Below are 16,378 nucleotides of genomic sequence, written 5' to 3'. Positions count from 1 at the left end.
AATAATGGCACAAAGAAAAAAAAGCAATAAAATGTCTTACGAAGGCATGGGCGGCCGGCCAAATATCACCCGTCGAAAAGAAAAACAAAAAATGCCTCACGATGGCACGGCCAGACAAAAATGGTCTGCCGAAAAGAAGACCAAAACCAATCACGCAAAAGATGGCGGGCGAAAATAGATCAATTGGAAAGGAAATCGCTAAAACTAATCAATTAAAATGCTGGGACTTACCTTCAAACGTCACCTTCACCAAGACACAACCGACATGAACACACCAAAAATAATTCAGGCATAAAGTAACACAAACAGCAACATGCCTGACTGCGCCACGAGACTATACTGATTTTTTTCTAGATAGCAGAAGGATTTTCAGTCGCGTGGTGTGATTGCCAGATAAATTTTATTGCTATCGCTCTTACATTATTATTACAATATATTTATATTAATTAGTAATAGTTAATTTTAATATAGTTTCTTAGTAGTAGAGGTATTTTTATTCTTTTGTTACAATAGGGTGAAACGACTTTTTTAAGTGCAACAACAGATTTTGTTGCAATAGCGAAAAAAAATCACTTATTGCACCAAAATATTTTGTCGCAATAGATTCTACCATCTACACCACTCTGCTGATGACACAAAAGGTCAAGTCAAATCCTGACATAAGCTATTTGGTTTTCTTACATATATCATGACACAACGCAAGTAATGTTATTCAAGCCATTTATTGCTTAGTGCTTAATTAAAGCACTACAGCATGATTACTGTCTACATCACAATGATGCCAGCTTAGCTTTTTCACCCTTATTATAAGAATGCTTGAAATGAAAGCAGGTAATCAAAACAATTTTAAACCTTGACTGATAAATTCTATTTTAGTCCCAGCATTCAGTATTCATTCATCATCTCTTGGCAACTTGGTGTGAATTCTGACACCATGCATATCCTTTATCTGTTGTTTAAGGGCTTCTGTGACTAACCTATGTTGTTTGATTGTGTTAAGACCTTTGAAATCTAGAGTCTCCACGTAGATTTCGTACATGGCACCACAGCCACCTAAAATACAATGCAAACAATATATCATACACAGTTTGGGCTCACTTGATGAACTGATGAGTTTTACCTGAGATATCTTGCACTTCAATGTATTTTGCTTTCGGAAACTTTTGTTTCAATACCTCAACAAGTGATGCCTCTCCAGCTGAAATAACTCTTGGGTGATCTGCGCCGAACAACCTAACAGCTTGATAAACCTGTAACATGAAAATATTAGACCTATGAAAAAAAAACATTCCAGAACGTTCTGAGGAACCTGAGATGATTGGCGCATCAAGCGGTTTGCTGCTGATCTCAACATCCCAACTGGCTGTAAAAAAATTCACAGAATTATACGCTGAAGAAAAGTACTTGAGGCACCGAAAAATTTTGGTAAATTTCTGCAAAGTGTTTTGATTTAATTATCTAACAGATAACGGCAGTACGCACTAGCCAACTGAGAATTCTCTTTTTGTTCGTTCGTTGTTTACGTTCATAACGCGTTTCATCGTCTGCTTGAAGCCCAAATCGTTGCCAGATCCACAAATAATGAAAATAATTTTGTCTAATTTTCAAAATCAAGGCGGGGTTCTATTAACTTTAATACACACATTACCTAACTTGTTAGTACAATTCATGCCCACACGAAGCAGATTGAACAGACGAGCACGTATCTTTTTACTCTTGATAAAACTACTTAATAAGCTGAAAAATTCTAGAAAGCCATTCCATGAATTGAAAACATACAACGAACCTAAAAATGTAATAAAATTTAAAATTGAAGCTGAAAAAATGTTTTGGTGTGGGTCTCGATTCGAACCTTTGACCCTCGGAATCGTCTGGACGGACATAACGTTGAAGTTTACCGGAAGTTATTGTTAATTATTAATTACATAATTACGTTGCATTGCTAATTTTACATTTTGCTTTTTCCTTTGTTTTATTTTATTTCTCAAATGCCGTTGATTTGGAAAAAAATGTGATCATCGACCGTAGACTCGCGCCCCAAGTTCAGGTTCCATGTCCCATGTTTCCATGTACATTACTTCAATCCCTCTAAGCCTCATCTAGGGTCATTGATGATCATCAGACGCCATAACCACTTGGCTATGGACGCCCAACATAATGAGTTTTTGAAATCCTTTTAATGTTCCTTCCACAGAGCAGTATAATGTTGCAAAACCCATTAGTACATTAATAAAATCCATTTCACTTATCCTGATATGAGTTTTATTTACCAATTCGTAATAAAATATTGTTTTTTAACCAAAAGCAAGAATAAATTTAATTTCATAACTGATATGGATTTTAGACTCGACGTTGATGGTACATGTTTTTTGTTTGCTAAATGGTGACAGAATATTGAAAAATAGCGAGGTTCCCCCAGCTCCTCTGAAAACCCGCCCCGCTTGAAAAGCAAGTATGTTTTTTGCAGCAAGAGTCTCCAACTACCACATTACAAAATGAACAGGAAAATAATACCCCAACGGTCACTGACAGTATTGAAATTGATCAGCGCATATTTGCCGGAATCGAGTTTGAACCTAGCGGATTTCCATTCCCCACCACAGGTAATTTCTAAAGTTATCAAACACTTTCGGATGAAAATAAAATACAAATTTTACAATCTAAGTGCCCCTTCTACACACGGGACACGCTGAGAAAAGCAAAAGAAAACAAAGCCTCACGAAGGCAGCGGCCGGTCAAAAATGGCTTGCCAAAATGAAAAAATAATCCAAAACAAAAATGCCTCACGAAGGCATAGGCGACCGAGCAAAATAATGCCGCGTCGAAAAAAAAAACACAGAATAAAAGACACCTCACGAAGGCATAGCTGGACGGCCAAAACTGGGCGGCCAAAAAGAAAAACAAAGCAAAAAATGCTTCGAAATGGGCGGACGGGCAGCCGTGCAATAATTGCACAAAGAAAAAAAAGCAATAAAATGCCTTACGAAGGCATAGGCAACCGGCCAAAATATCGCCCGCCGAAAACAAAAACAAAAAATGCCTCACGATGGCATAGGCGGCCAGGCAAAAATGGTCTGCCGAAAAGAAGACCAAAACCAATCATGCCAAAGATGGCGGGCGAAAATACATCAGTTGGAAAGGAAATCGCTAAAACTAATCAATATAAGTACTGGGACTTACCTTCAAATGTCACCTTCACCAAGACACAACCGACATGAACACACCAAAAATTATTCAGGCATAAAGTAACATAAACAGCAACATGCCTGACTGCGCCACGAGACTATACTGATTTTTTTTCTAGATAGCAGAAGGATTTTCAGTCGCATGGTGCGATTGCCAGATAAGTTTTATTGCTAACGCTGTTGCATTATTATTACAATATATTTATATTAATTAGTAACAGTTAATTTTCATATAGTTTCTTAGTAGTAGATGTATTTTTATTATTTTGTTACAATAGGGTGAAACGATTTTTTAGTACAACGACAGATTTTGTTGCAATAGCGAAAAAATCACTTATTCCACCAAAATATTTTGTTGCAATAGATTCTACCCTCAACACCACTCTGTTGACTGCACAAAAGGTCAAGCCAAATCCTGACATCAGATATTTTGTTTTCTTACATATATCCTGACGCAAGACAAATAATGTTATTCAAACCATTTATTGCCTAGTGCTTAATTAAGGCACTAACAGGATGATTACCCTTTACGTCACAATGATGCCAGCTTAGCTTTTTGACCATATTATAAGGATGCTTGAAATGAAAGCAAGTAATCAAAAAAAATTTAAACCTTGACTGGTAATTCTATTTTGGTCCCAGCATTCAGAGTTCATTCATCATCTCTTGGCAACTTGGTGTCAATTCTGACACCATGCATATCCTTTATCTGTTGTTTAAGGGCTTCGGTGACTAACCTATGTTGTTTGGTTGGGTTAAGACCTTTGAAATCTGGAGTCTCCAAGTAGAATTTGTACATGGCACCACAGCCACCTAAAATACAATGCAAACGATATGTCATCCAAAAATTGGGCTTTACTTGTTGAACTGAAGAGTTTACTTGAGATATCTTGCACTTCAATGTACTTTGCTTCGGAAAACTTTTGTTTCAATACCTTAACAAGTGATGCCTCTCCAGCTGAAATAATTCTTGAGTAATCTGTGCCTAAAAACCTAACAACTTGAAAAGCCTGAAACATGAAAATGTTAGACCTATGGAAAAAAAATTCAGAGAACTACATGCTAAGAAAAGTATTAGGACACCATAAAACTTCGGGAAAATGTTTATTTTAATTATACAACAGACAACGGCAGTATGCATTATTTAACTAAGAATTTTCTTTTTCTTCGTTCGTTGTTTACATTTATAACCCGTTTCGTCGTCTGTTTGAGCCTAAACGTTGCCAGATCCACAGATAAAAAAATAATTTTCTATCGCCTTTCAAATTAAGGCGGGGTTCTATTAACTTTAATACACAGATTACCTAACATATTAGTACAATTCATGCCAACATTACGCAGACTGAAAAGAACCTATCTTTCAACTCTTGCTACAACTAGTTAATTAGCAGAAAAAATTCTAAAAAGCATATTCTACGAATCCCAAACACATAGCGAACCTAAAAATTTTATAAAATCTAAAATTAAAAATGCAAAACATTTTGGTATGATCCCGATTCGAACCTTTGACCCTGGTGATCGTCTGGACAGACATCATGTTATAATTCACCGGAAGTTATTGTTAATTATTAATTACATAATTACGTTGAATTACTAATTTTACATTTTACTTTTTCCTTTGTTTTATTTTATTTCTCAAATGCCGTTAATTTGGGAAAAAATGTGATCATCGACCGTAGACTCGCGCCCCAAGTTCAGGTTCCATGTCCCATGTTTCCATGTACATTACTTCAATCCCTCTAAGCCTCATCTAGGGTCATTGATGATCATCAGACGCCATAACCACTCGGCTATGGACGCCCAACTTAATGTGTTTTCGAATTACTTTTACTGTTCCTTCCATAGAGCAGTTTAATGGTACAAAACTTTTTGTCTTGTTACAACTTATTCTTGTTAAAAGGACATTGTCAAATCCATTTCATTCATTCTTATATTAGATTTATTTGAAACTTTGTAAGACAATATTTTTTTTTACCAAATTAAAAAATACATTTAATTTCATAGCTCTTGTGGATTTTAAACTTGGTGCCAATAGTACATTTTTTTTCTGTTTGTTGAACATTTTTCCACGATGACAGAATTTTCAAAAATAGCGGGGTTCCCGCCGTTACCCCGAAAACCCACCCCGCTTGAAAAGCGTGTATGTTTTTCACCCCGAAACGACCGCCTTTTCGCGATGCCCCGTGGGTCAAGTTTGAACACTACATAGCCCCGAGACTAAAATTTAAAAAAAAAATTTAAAAAAATAACGCCCTTTGTTGTAAGGTTTTTTTGACCACCCATGATCCTTTAAAAATGCCAAATAGCTTGTCCTGGAGCGTTTCGGATTGTTACAAAAGTAACAGGTAAACCAGAAGGCCATTAAGTTCCTTATGATTCTTGATTACGACAGCTCCTTACACGAAACAAAATCTCAGGTGTCAAAAGAAATACCGTTATGCCCGACCCAAACTTTTGATTGGCTAGGCTGAGGCCAAATCTCAGCGGTGGTGACAGCCAAAGTATTATTGACACCAGCGGCGGAAGCTTCACAAAACCTGCCATGAGATTCACACCCTTCTGTGCTGTACGTCGTGCGAAGAGGATTTTTCTTCCCTAGTTGTGGTCTAACACTTGTCGGCACTGTGAATATAGCGTTTCAGTTCAAAGCTAAACGCGGTTACTGTCCGACATGAGTTTCGTTTTCACCGTCCATTCCTGTTTGCTTCTTTTCTTTGCATCGTTTCCATTGACCACTGGAATTTCTTTGTACGAAAAAGTACAATTACTGGAAACTAATTACGTGAGTTGTTTTTTTAATTTAACAAAAAAAAATGTGTTAATTCATGTTGTACATGTTTTTTTTTAAGGCTGACATCAAAGAGGTGTTGGAGTGTAAAGTTCTGAATTTAGAGACGAAAGTGATCGCACTGGAAGCGAAAATAGCTGCGTTGGAAGAAAAGGCAGAGCAGCAAGAGTCTGTTCTTACCACATTACAAAATGAACAGGAAAATACTACCCCGATGGTCGCTGACACTATTGAAATTGATCATCAAATCGTAAAAAATAACCCCATCTACCGAACTTGTTACGAGATGAGTGAAGCAAATCCTTTACTGGATTCCGGAATGTACTGGATAGACCCGGATGGAAAAGGAATTGGGGACGATGCCTTCACCGTCTACTGTAACATGACTTCGGGTTCGACTTTAATTTTTCACGATACAGAACCGAAAACGGACGTCGGGCACTGCGCCGGCCGCGGATGCTATTCTCGTAAAATTAATTACGGTGCATCTAGTAGACAAGTTGCTGCACTGATCGCATTATCCGAGGAATGCCAACAATCCATCACGGTACATTTTTTTTTTCAATTTAGCCCTCAGATCTCTGATAAAACACTTGTTTTCAATTCCTTTAATGAAATCGTTTAGTACGAGTGTATCAGTGCTCCCCTGCAATTCAACGGTGTTGACTTTTCGTGGTGGGATGACAAGAACGGAGAATCGCAATACTTTTGGTCTGGAAACAACAAAAGTATGCACACTTGTCAGTGCGGAATCGATCGAAATTGCGTCGAATCTCATATTACTTGCAATTGTGACTCCATTTTCCAGAAACCTTTAACCGATAGTGGTATTTAACATCTCAAAATGCTACCATTGTTCATATCCTTAAAAATATGTAAAATAATGTAGGGATAATAACGGACAAGAATATTCTTCCAATCATGCGTTTGAATTTCGGTCGAACTATGGAAAACAGTTCGTCCGGATTGCACACGCTTGGCCCTTTGGAATGCTGGGGAAAATTGGAAACTAAACAATTGCCTTCATCTTGCGAAGATCTATGGCGTATAGGCCACGTCTTTAGCGGATTCTATTCCGTTAAGGGGGAAAAATTTGTCGAAACTGTTCACTGTGATTTTTCAAGGCGACCGGACCAGCAAAGTAAAATAAGAAATTATATTTCCTTGTTATTTTTGTTTTATTGTGCAAACATTTTTTCGTTTAGAATTCCAAACTTGGATTGGATATTCCGATGTTAAATCTTTGCCGACCTACTTCTTCGTGCAGAAAAACGCAAGTTTCAATCGCACGAAAACTCCCATTCCATTCGAGATTGAACAACTGAACACCGGAAAGGCTATGGATTTGTCGTCTGGGAAATTTACAGCACCCAGGATGGGAACTTATTTTTTCACATTCACAGGAGTGGTGAATTTCCCAACTACCCCCGCCACATCCAGAGTTGCCCTTTCCATAGGTCTGTATTCAAACGGAAAAAGAATTGCATTGGGTTATGTTGAAAAGGGCAACAACGTCGTCCAGTTTAGTCCCGTCACTCTCCAGTCAACGTTAATGTTAAAAAGCGGAGACCAAATTTGGTTGCAGATTACAGCTATGTCACCTGGCGTGTACTTGTTTGACAGTAATTACTACTACACCCACTTTACCGGTTGGCTGTTGGAGGAGGACATTTTTAGCCAATAAATTAAGGAACAATACACTTATACGTCCTGAAACTGCTTGTCTTTGATATTTCATCTAAGATATTATTGGCACTTTAGATTTTAAACCGATTTAAAGTTTGAAAAGATCGAGAAATGAGAGCAAAGATCCACTTCTTGTCTCTTTTTCTTTCTACTAGAAGGCCTCAATTGGTATGCCTACATTTGAGCATCCTGAAATCACCAGTATGTAAGCTCTGTGGTTCTGTCCATCTTCGATTCTTATGGATGATGGTGTACAGTTGCCACCGCAAATTACGATAGTTAGACGAAACGCTGCACCCGTATGGAGAACCACGACACATGATGTTGCTTTCCAAATTTCCATACAAGTGCGCACATCCATCATCCTGCGTCCAATTCAGTACATCGTTTCTGTTGTGGTTCTGGAGGCTTTTCGGAATAAAGGTTCTTTCATGGTCCGCTGATGTCGTTGAACTGCCCGAATTGTGACTCACCATGCCTTCTTCCTTTCAAAGGGCGAATATTCGTCTAACTGTACATTGCACAGTGAAACTTGGCGGATGTGAAAACAAAAATCCGAGAGCTGAATCAAACAAAAGATCCAGACTTTCTCATAGGCACTTTCCCTACGGAGACTGATCGTCTTTACGTACGCGAAAAGGGAAATTAAAGACGAAAGTTCTATTCCAACGGTCCAAGAGTACAATTATTTGCGATTGATATGAGCGTCAAAAAGAACGCGATCTCAATTCGCATTGAATTAATATTCAATCAATTGTACGCAGAGTATTATTTATTTTCTCAAGTTCCTCGTTCCACCAAAATTTTACGGTGCATCACAACCTGCATGATGTTCTATCCGTAAAGCTATGCCCCCGACAAACTGCATGCAATTCCAGTAACTAATGACGTCATTCAGCTTTTGAAAAGGATTATCAGCTTACCCCAGTCATTTAGATTTGCTGGATGTTTGAAAGGCTTGGTTTTCCAACGCTTTCTTTCGAGCCATATGAACACGGAAAGCCTTGTCCGTTCCATGCAGCCGATCTAGCACAAGCGATTTGCCGAAACAGCTATTGCTTGTCATGTGGTGAAAATCGTGTGCGTGTGCCGATGTCCACAAAGTCCAAGGGAAGTCGTAGCCACTATGGTTCTTTATTCCTCTCAGGTGAACTAGTGCGTACCACGCCCATAACGTGACTATGTGAGGATTCATAATCATCGGGCCCTGTAACACGAACAGGAAAAGAATTAAGTTTCAAAATACAATTCATACAAAACTAAAGTATGTTAACGAGCAATTGTGACTTACTATGTTGACCGGAATGATTGTCATGATATACTCAATTGGAGTGCTGTATGTAAAAACGATGGCGATGGGAGCATGCCATTCATGATGTTTTTTGTGTACTGATGCGTATAACTTCGGATGGTGCTGTAATCTACGGAAGGACTAGCAGTTTAAACAACATCGTATCAAGAAAAGGCAAAGTTTCTACCTGTGCATATAATAAAGTCCAATCTCGTCGATTATGAGGAAGACAACCAAGTCTATCAACATGCGTTCGAAAGTTGGTAATTCAGCGAAATTTGGCATGGTATTCGTTATTTTCTTCAGATAGTAATTGGCGTGCAAAAGGGGAAAGGTGAGCAGCCACTGATTCATCAGCACTACCTTTGCGGTCTACAGAGCATCGATTAAGTTTCAGGGGAGTTGTTCATTTTTTAAAGTAATACCACTGGTCTACTCTAATACAGTATACCTGAATAACCTTATTCAAATCAACTGGCTGATTAGTGCCAGGTTGAATCTTATACTTGAACACGCACTTAGGCCAACCGTAATAATCCATTAAAACGAATATGCTACCAACACCCCAAAATGGGATTTGCATGGAAAGTACACAACCTGTGAAAGACATACGTTAAAAATTTTAATAATTATCCAAACTTCGATCAAAGAATTAATCCAAAGGGGACGACTTACCCCAAACGTATAAATAGTAGTCATCCTCTCCAAAAAACTGGAAAACCTCTTGCCATTTCGATTGCAACGCAATGCCTAGAGCAATCCGTAACTGTTGCAATTGACTACAGCAACCAAAACACAACTGTTTTATTTAAAACGATTCAAAATAAAATAGCAACACGGAAAAATTCGTATACGTTAACAGAACTCGAGAGTAGACAATCGCCATAAGAAGTAATAACGCACTGGCAAAGTGAAACGGTCCCGTCTGCCAGCCACGTAGCCGCTTCAGCTCCATGATGATAATGTGGAACTCTGCTCTCGCGCTCTGCCTTATAGACTCACAGGTGAAAGTCTTTCACACACAAAAAATCATTATGGTAGCCTACTTTAAATTGCTTTGCCAAACGAATAAAAATAGCTCGAAGTGGGGAAACCCCAAAGAAGTTTCAATCGCTTCAGCTGTGTTGGTGTATAATAATGCAATTAAGCACAGTGCCAAAATGGATTATTTTTATAATAATATTTTTCAAATTTTGATTTCCTCTTGTCGATGGGTTTTGTGGTGAAACGGTAACTGTTAACCATACCCGTTAATCGAAAGGTACGTGCCACTTGATTTGGAACGTGGACATAAGGTCGTCTATTTTTCTTTTCATCTACGTGAATATTATAGCGCCAGATGTTGCGTATTTTATCAGCTACATAATGAGTTCAGATTTACTTTCGTTGTCGCATGCAGGGAGATGAAAGGCGTGCAATTCGCTTCCTTAGTTCCAACTCAAGATAAATTTAGCTTTGTTTTGGACGCCCCGCAAATGTGAATTATTCTCACGAGAGAAACTTCACTTTCACTTTAGTAGCATAGAGCTATTTGTATTGGATCCTTTGAGCCGTGTCTCGCATTCTCTGATTTATTGGCTATTGAGTCACGGTACTTTCCTCTCCTGTAGGAAGAGAGAGTGGTAAGTTTCGTGCAAGGAGAAAGAAGAAGGACGAAGGAGAAAGGCAATTGAAGAGAAATTTTCAAATACATTTTTTAAAATGTGTTGCCACTATAATAGGCGACTCTTCATTAAAAGCAGTTGCTCTTTTTATCATGGTGTTCTCTCCTAGCACTTGCTTTTTTTCCATGGACAGGTAACAAGTAAAACTCATCAGACAATCTTTATATTTCTTTGCTCGTTTCCACAAAAACGAGTAGTATACGCCCTTATCGTCGTTAGCCTTGCGAATTGTTAGCATGTTTGAATTTTTTTTTAACTTGCACGATGCAACAACCATAATTCATTATAAAGAATAACATTGTACTACATTATTTCGAGTATCACAGTAATTTTCACGAGAATTTACTGCTGTGCTAATCCATCATAGCTACTTAAGTGGTTAAGACCCACAAATAAAAAGGACACCTGATATTTTATAAATTACAGTGCTGGAGTGTACGAACTACATAGTTACCGTAAAAAACAGTTCAGGAAGAAGATGGAAGATTGTGGTAGATGACAGCTAGAAAAGCCCGCAGTCCATAACCACAGAAGGCATGGACACATCAAAAGGAAGTGGTGGTACAGCAAGTATCACGATAGTTCACGTGTACCATTTGAAATCTAAAGGGCTGTGTTAAGCCGAATATTCATTTGGCTTCTGTTGTGCTCTAGTTCCGCATTTCAATTCCAACTGTGGTTTATTCTTTCACATGTTTTCTTTTCGGAAATCGCCCTTCTTAAAAACAAATAGACATCACGTTTTATGTTTATTGTATAGAAATAATTTCTACAATATTAGCATTCGTCAAGATAAGTGCAGTTCCTGAAAAGTAGAAGCTTAACATGCCGATGAAAAAATGTCTGTATTTTGAATGTTTAAGCATATGTGTCCATATCATCCGCATGTTAGCTGCCACTTAAGTGACACTCTGAGGACGCTAACAGTCTATTATGACGTATCCCGCATTTCATTGAGCGAAAATGACAGAAATAATCAGCAAGTATCATGTACTACGTAATTTGCTTTGTAATACGAAATAATTTGTTCATTGGTATGATCGAAGGACATTGTAGATTCAATATGAATATACCTCGAGTCTACCTCCGCCGGTACCCACCACTTCTATGTTTGGTTGTTTGGCAATGGTGTTTTTGTTGTGACGGCAGCCGAGTCAGAAACTGTCTTAGCTGTCAAAAGTCCTCCCACTACGTAAAGGAAGACGTGTTTGTCTATGGAGTTGTTTGAGATATCTTTCGAATGTACAGATTAATTTCAAAGTTAAAACCTTAAGTTAAAATCGTGAAAAGTATTTAGCAATGTCTACCAGAAAAAGGAGCACATCAGGTTCGAAAAAACAGCTGAAGGAGAAAATCGTTCAAATTTATGAGGCATTTTTTCGCGTAAGTATATACAACCACGAACTACGTCTAAGCCTACAACTACGACAGCAAATTTTTTAAATTGCCGACGAAATTTCTTATGTAATTTTAACAGGGAGAAGATCAGGCTAGTGGAAATTCAAACTTTTGGGATGAATTTTTTCTCCTAAAACCAAAAGTATTTAATTGTTCATCTGTTATCCAAACCACAAATTCAAATAGGTATTTTCAAATTTCAGGTTGGTGTCATAGAAGCAGAATTGGTGAAACTTAACTGTGAACAGTTAAGTTTAATCAAAGAGAATTTGAATACTTTATTTTCAAAATGTGTCTTTATGTTGGGACATGAACATCAAATGCGAGTAGCTCATTCATTGCAGGTAGCTTAGATCTTTATGAGTAATACTGCAGATCTTTCATTGTTCACAATTTTCCTACTAGACCCTGTGTGCCTTAATTAAAGCTGGCTTTGCCCGTGCTACTGTAGATGTAAACTGTGACATAATTGAACTTTTGATTGGTGGAGGAGCTGCTGAAATGCAAATGCAGTTGCTAATAGAGCATTGCTCAGACATTTTAACAAGTATGACCTCCACAAAAGTTATTTCCTGTACACTCTTAGTCTAACTTTGTTTGATTAATTTGATCTAAGGTGAATGTCCTGTTCCTATCAAAGCACTCTGTCTTAAGATGATGATATTAGCCTGCTCTGGCAATGACAACATTGCACAAAACCCTTTTTATGAGTATCTTACTCAACATTCTGTTTTTGAATCTCTGGTTCATATACTTTGCCAATCCCAAGGTAACCGAAATTGTGTTTGCACTGATAGTTTTTCCATCTAAATAAGAAAATTCAGTGATAACATAAATCTTCTTTGATTAGGACGTTTGGAACTTGGACAGGATGCTGTATTGATAGTCACTCTAATGGCCTGCTACCGCAAAACTGGTAGCGCCAATCCATATGTAGTTAAGCTATCTATGCTTGATGACGAACTTGCATTGACGGCCTACGCTCAAGTTGTCATGGCCTCATTAGGGGAATTCAATGAACGCTATGTGCAAAGTCGGCAGGCGGAGCCCCAGTCGTCTTGGCTTTCCTCTTTAACTTCCATGGTTGGATCAATGTTTGTTTCTGACGAAGCAGAGATTAGAATCGGACAAGTCAAGTACGTCATTCAAATATGCTTCCACTATTTAATTTAAGAGTGTTTTTTTTTTTGCCTTAGAGCTAATGATGCAGGCCTGTTGGCATTGTATCAAGCCGTCCACCTCAATAGGCACTTCGTTGGCATTATTGCGCAAAGCCTAGCCGACGTCAATGTAATTTACTCGAAGGAAAATCAATTGTCTAACTTGCAAACTAAAATTTCATTTAAATTGCAGCCCCCAACAGCCACTGTGGAACAAAATGAAACGGCCGAAGAAGCAAATCAATCCGATATTACAAACTCTAATAATACTGCTGGGGGCGATAAAACAAACGTTACATCGCCTCCTACTGTGGACGTCGCTATGCCAACGTCTAATCTCATGGCCACCTATTTGGAATACTGGTATTAAATTTATTTGAGACAAATGTTTGAGTCTTCAAAATAAATTCATGTTATTCTCCCATTTGCAGTTCAATAATAATGCAGGACACCCGTTCTGAAGCAGCCTATCACAGCACAAAGCTTTGCTTCCTAATACTAACCTGCGTTTCGGAAGATGAATACGCCAACTCATTAATGCATGATCCTGGTTTGACGTTTCGCGTTCCTCTACATCGGTTGCCAATGCGACACCGAAAGAGCTTGACTGATAAAACACCACCGTTTAGGCCGTTGGTCTGCGGATTATTAGGTTTGTTTCACTGGTTGCGTTTTCTCTTATCTAGAAAATTGGATTACAAAATTTCCTGTTGTCCATTTCAGACTTGATCATTGAGTTTACCTTGAGCCATCTCATGAAAAAGTTCCCACACGAGTTGTATGAATTGGCTTTAGGTGTAGTTCTGCGTGTTTTGTGCCATCAGAAGCGCTGCCGTTTGCGTTTATCACTTTGCCCATGGAAAGAACTCTGGGCAGCGTTGATTGCTTTGCTCAAGTTTCTTCACGGTAGCGACTCTGCGTTAATCCGGAAGTTTGACCTGTTCGCACTTGCCACTCAAGCCGTAAATATTTTAAACTTATTCGTCACGTTTGGTGACACGTTTCTGCCCTCACCGCAGAGCTACGATGACCTCTATTATGAGATCATCAGAATGCACCACGTCTTCGACAATCTTCACGCCATGGGTAATTCTTACAGCTGTATATTCAATGATGGTTCCAGGTTATTTAATGGCTGATGTCTTTTAGCATTACGTTATTCAACGGGAGAAAATGAATTCAGGGAATCAGCCGTCCGTCTGTCAGCCGCCTTGATTAACGTTCGAGCAATCGGCCAGCACTTCAAACCCAAAGTCGAGATGTGGATGGAAAGTCAAAAGTTGTCCACTCCAACCCAGGATCAGGTTAGTTAATCGAAATAGGCTTAGCTTAAAAAGCTCTAATCATGTTTTTGTTTTCGTTTAAAGATCTTAGAGGTCGTTCGGTCGCATTACGACTCGTTAACGCTGAAATTGCACGAGAGTTTGGATGCATACGAACGTTACGCTGAGCGACCACCTGTAGCGGCTTTCCTCTCGTCAATTGTGAGCAATTTTCGTGTTCAGAAAGTTATTGAATTTCATCTAATCCTTTTATTCGTAATGTCATTTTTCAGCTAAGGAGTGTCGTCTCGGTCATACGTTCCACAACTGATCCGTCCTCCATTGACGCCCATCGCTTGCTACTCGAGTCCACGGCACCTACAACACCGACATCACCGTCCGCACCACCAAACTGAATTGTTGATTCACCCAGTGATTTCAGATATTTTATCGTCGCCCCATCCTGGTTAGGTAGACGGTGCCGTGTATGTAGCATACCAACAGATTGAATATAATACAGTATACACACATGATCGTAAAATTATGTAAGCGACGTGATCTTGAAGAATTACGTCTACTCCCCGGCCCATGTAAGGTGTCTGTGCGCATAAACGAAGCAGCTTTGGCTAGCAGCCAGCATAATAGATTTTAAAGATTGTAAAATATTTAAGAATGTTTTAAGGTTGATGATATTCAGAATTTCCTTGCGTTGTCTAGAGATCTAAGGTATTCCATCCCGATGCGTATGGATTTTACCATCACATTGGATAGGACGTAAAGTTTTCCATTTTATATTTTCACTTACTGGGAAGGACTTTTATGTCAAGATGGGCTTAACTGTATTGCAACGTACGTTATGCTTAATATTTAAAAAAGGAGGCAATGCCAGAAGGAGACGCGTTATATTTACACTAGTTTTGTTGTTGTGTATAAATCAAATGCCACACTTCCATATTAGGCCGGGGGAAAGCCGTCGGTGCAACACTATCGTCATCCTCCGCCCAAGGTGGAGAGGAACAGCCGCTGGATCTTGGTGCAAGACCTACACTTGCCTATGCAAAGGTCCAATAGGAAAAAGACATTTAGATATTTGATATTTGTTGGTCTCTAGCTTTATAGCTGGATTTTAAGTGCGTCCGTAAGCGTGATTTTAATATTTCTTCTACTTTTCTGGACCTAACTGATGCACGATAAGCGTATAAATATAAATCATTTAATGGTATGTTGCACACGAAAATACTTGATGTGTTTAAATCTTAACTGCCATCTTTCCTTTATATTCCATTCATCATTGCGCTTAACAACGTATCTCGTGACACCATGGCCGATCATCCCTTCTAGCAGACGTTTACACGTACCTCCGTATCCAAGTTGAGGGCTTATACTACCATATGGCCTTTGCTACTGACAGAGATCATGAATCTTATATTTTATTTTAAAAGGCATAACCACACAATAGAAAAAGAAAATCCTTTGTGGCAATGTCTGGTAGGTCGTTTGCTACGGGGATATGCTGACATGCGGTATCAAGTGATCTGTTGTATTGCTATTGCCACTAAACATGAACTACACCCGAATTATGTAAGACGATTGAATTTTCCACACCCATGCACGAAAGGCAACGAAGATCGTACAAAACAAGTTCTATGCTCAGTTGCCAAGGCAGAATGGGTTTGAAAAAATACAGAAGGTTGCGAGCCAAAATTCGATACGTGGTGGATTGAATAAACACATCGCCGTATCTCTACGGCACGTGAGAGTAATAGAATCCGGTTAACCATAACGTCAGTTTTACTTGAATCATCCAACTTACCTGGTAGGCCTGCGTGCCACACGATATATTTGAGGAATGCTGTATTTCTAGTGGTTAGTCGTACGTCAACGCCAAACTTGACCGAAAACTGTTCCTCCCTTTCGACTTTATCCTGTGAGCGGCAAGTCCAT

The 16,378-nt window shown here is 38.7% G+C and overlaps 4 protein-coding genes across 6 annotated transcripts; 2 read left to right on the top strand and 2 right to left on the bottom strand.

Moving 5' to 3' along the window:
- Window positions 1–706: 706 nt before the first annotated feature.
- On the bottom strand, window positions 707–3,275 carry LOC130689234 (bolA-like protein 3). Of its 2 annotated transcripts, XM_057512273.2 has the most exons (4): window positions 3,181–3,275; window positions 1,310–1,363; window positions 1,121–1,250; window positions 707–1,053 (listed from the first exon to the last, which is right to left on the bottom strand). In XM_057512273.2, exons 2-4 carry the CDS (start codon window positions 1,352–1,354, stop codon window positions 893–895), a joined length of 336 nt encoding a protein of 111 aa, XP_057368256.1. In that variant the 5' UTR covers window positions 1,355–1,363; window positions 3,181–3,275; the 3' UTR covers window positions 707–892. The 2 variants fall into 2 exon arrangements, with proteins under 2 accessions (XP_057368256.1, XP_057368255.1); XM_057512272.2 differs by lacking the exon at window positions 3,181–3,275 and having other exon boundaries at window positions 1,310–1,464.
- A 2,537-nt stretch (window positions 3,276–5,812) lies between these two features.
- Window positions 5,813–7,705, top strand: LOC130689201 (uncharacterized). Its single transcript, XM_057512230.2, has 5 exons — window positions 5,813–5,967; window positions 6,035–6,520; window positions 6,599–6,800; window positions 6,863–7,114; window positions 7,179–7,705. The coding sequence occupies exons 1-5, from the start codon at window positions 5,857–5,859 to the stop codon at window positions 7,655–7,657; spliced, it is 1,530 nt and encodes a 509-aa protein (XP_057368213.1). The 5' UTR covers window positions 5,813–5,856; the 3' UTR covers window positions 7,658–7,705.
- A 706-nt stretch (window positions 7,706–8,411) lies between these two features.
- Window positions 8,412–9,898, bottom strand: LOC130689215 (fatty acid hydroxylase domain-containing protein 2-like). 2 transcript variants are annotated; one of them, XM_057512250.2, is made up of 7 exons: window positions 9,805–9,898; window positions 9,626–9,729; window positions 9,402–9,547; window positions 9,138–9,322; window positions 8,951–9,080; window positions 8,583–8,866; window positions 8,412–8,521 (listed from the first exon to the last, which is right to left on the bottom strand). In XM_057512250.2, the coding sequence occupies exons 1-6, from the start codon at window positions 9,834–9,836 to the stop codon at window positions 8,588–8,590; spliced, it is 876 nt and encodes a 291-aa protein (XP_057368233.1). In that variant the 5' UTR covers window positions 9,837–9,898; the 3' UTR covers window positions 8,412–8,521; window positions 8,583–8,587. The 2 variants fall into 2 exon arrangements, with proteins under 2 accessions (XP_057368233.1, XP_057368232.1); XM_057512249.2 differs by having other exon boundaries at window positions 8,438–8,866.
- Window positions 9,899–11,751: 1,853 nt separating this feature from the next.
- LOC130689188 (armadillo-like helical domain-containing protein 3) lies at window positions 11,752–14,975 on the top strand. The gene is made up of 13 exons (XM_057512209.2): window positions 11,752–11,997; window positions 12,092–12,154; window positions 12,216–12,356; window positions 12,418–12,559; window positions 12,629–12,781; window positions 12,863–13,148; window positions 13,209–13,302; window positions 13,366–13,535; window positions 13,604–13,824; window positions 13,896–14,258; window positions 14,322–14,476; window positions 14,540–14,656; window positions 14,728–14,975. Exons 1-13 carry the CDS (start codon window positions 11,914–11,916, stop codon window positions 14,848–14,850), a joined length of 2,112 nt encoding a protein of 703 aa, XP_057368192.1. The 5' UTR covers window positions 11,752–11,913; the 3' UTR covers window positions 14,851–14,975.
- Window positions 14,976–16,378: the final 1,403 nt, after the last annotated feature.

The sequence above is a fragment of the Daphnia carinata genome, chromosome 9 (assembly GCF_022539665.2).
Source record: "Daphnia carinata strain CSIRO-1 chromosome 9, CSIRO_AGI_Dcar_HiC_V3, whole genome shotgun sequence".
NCBI classification, from domain to species: Eukaryota; Metazoa; Arthropoda; class Branchiopoda; order Diplostraca; family Daphniidae; genus Daphnia; species Daphnia carinata.
The sequence above is the reverse complement of the archived record's forward strand: the minus strand, read 5'-3'. Positions and strand labels throughout refer to the sequence as shown.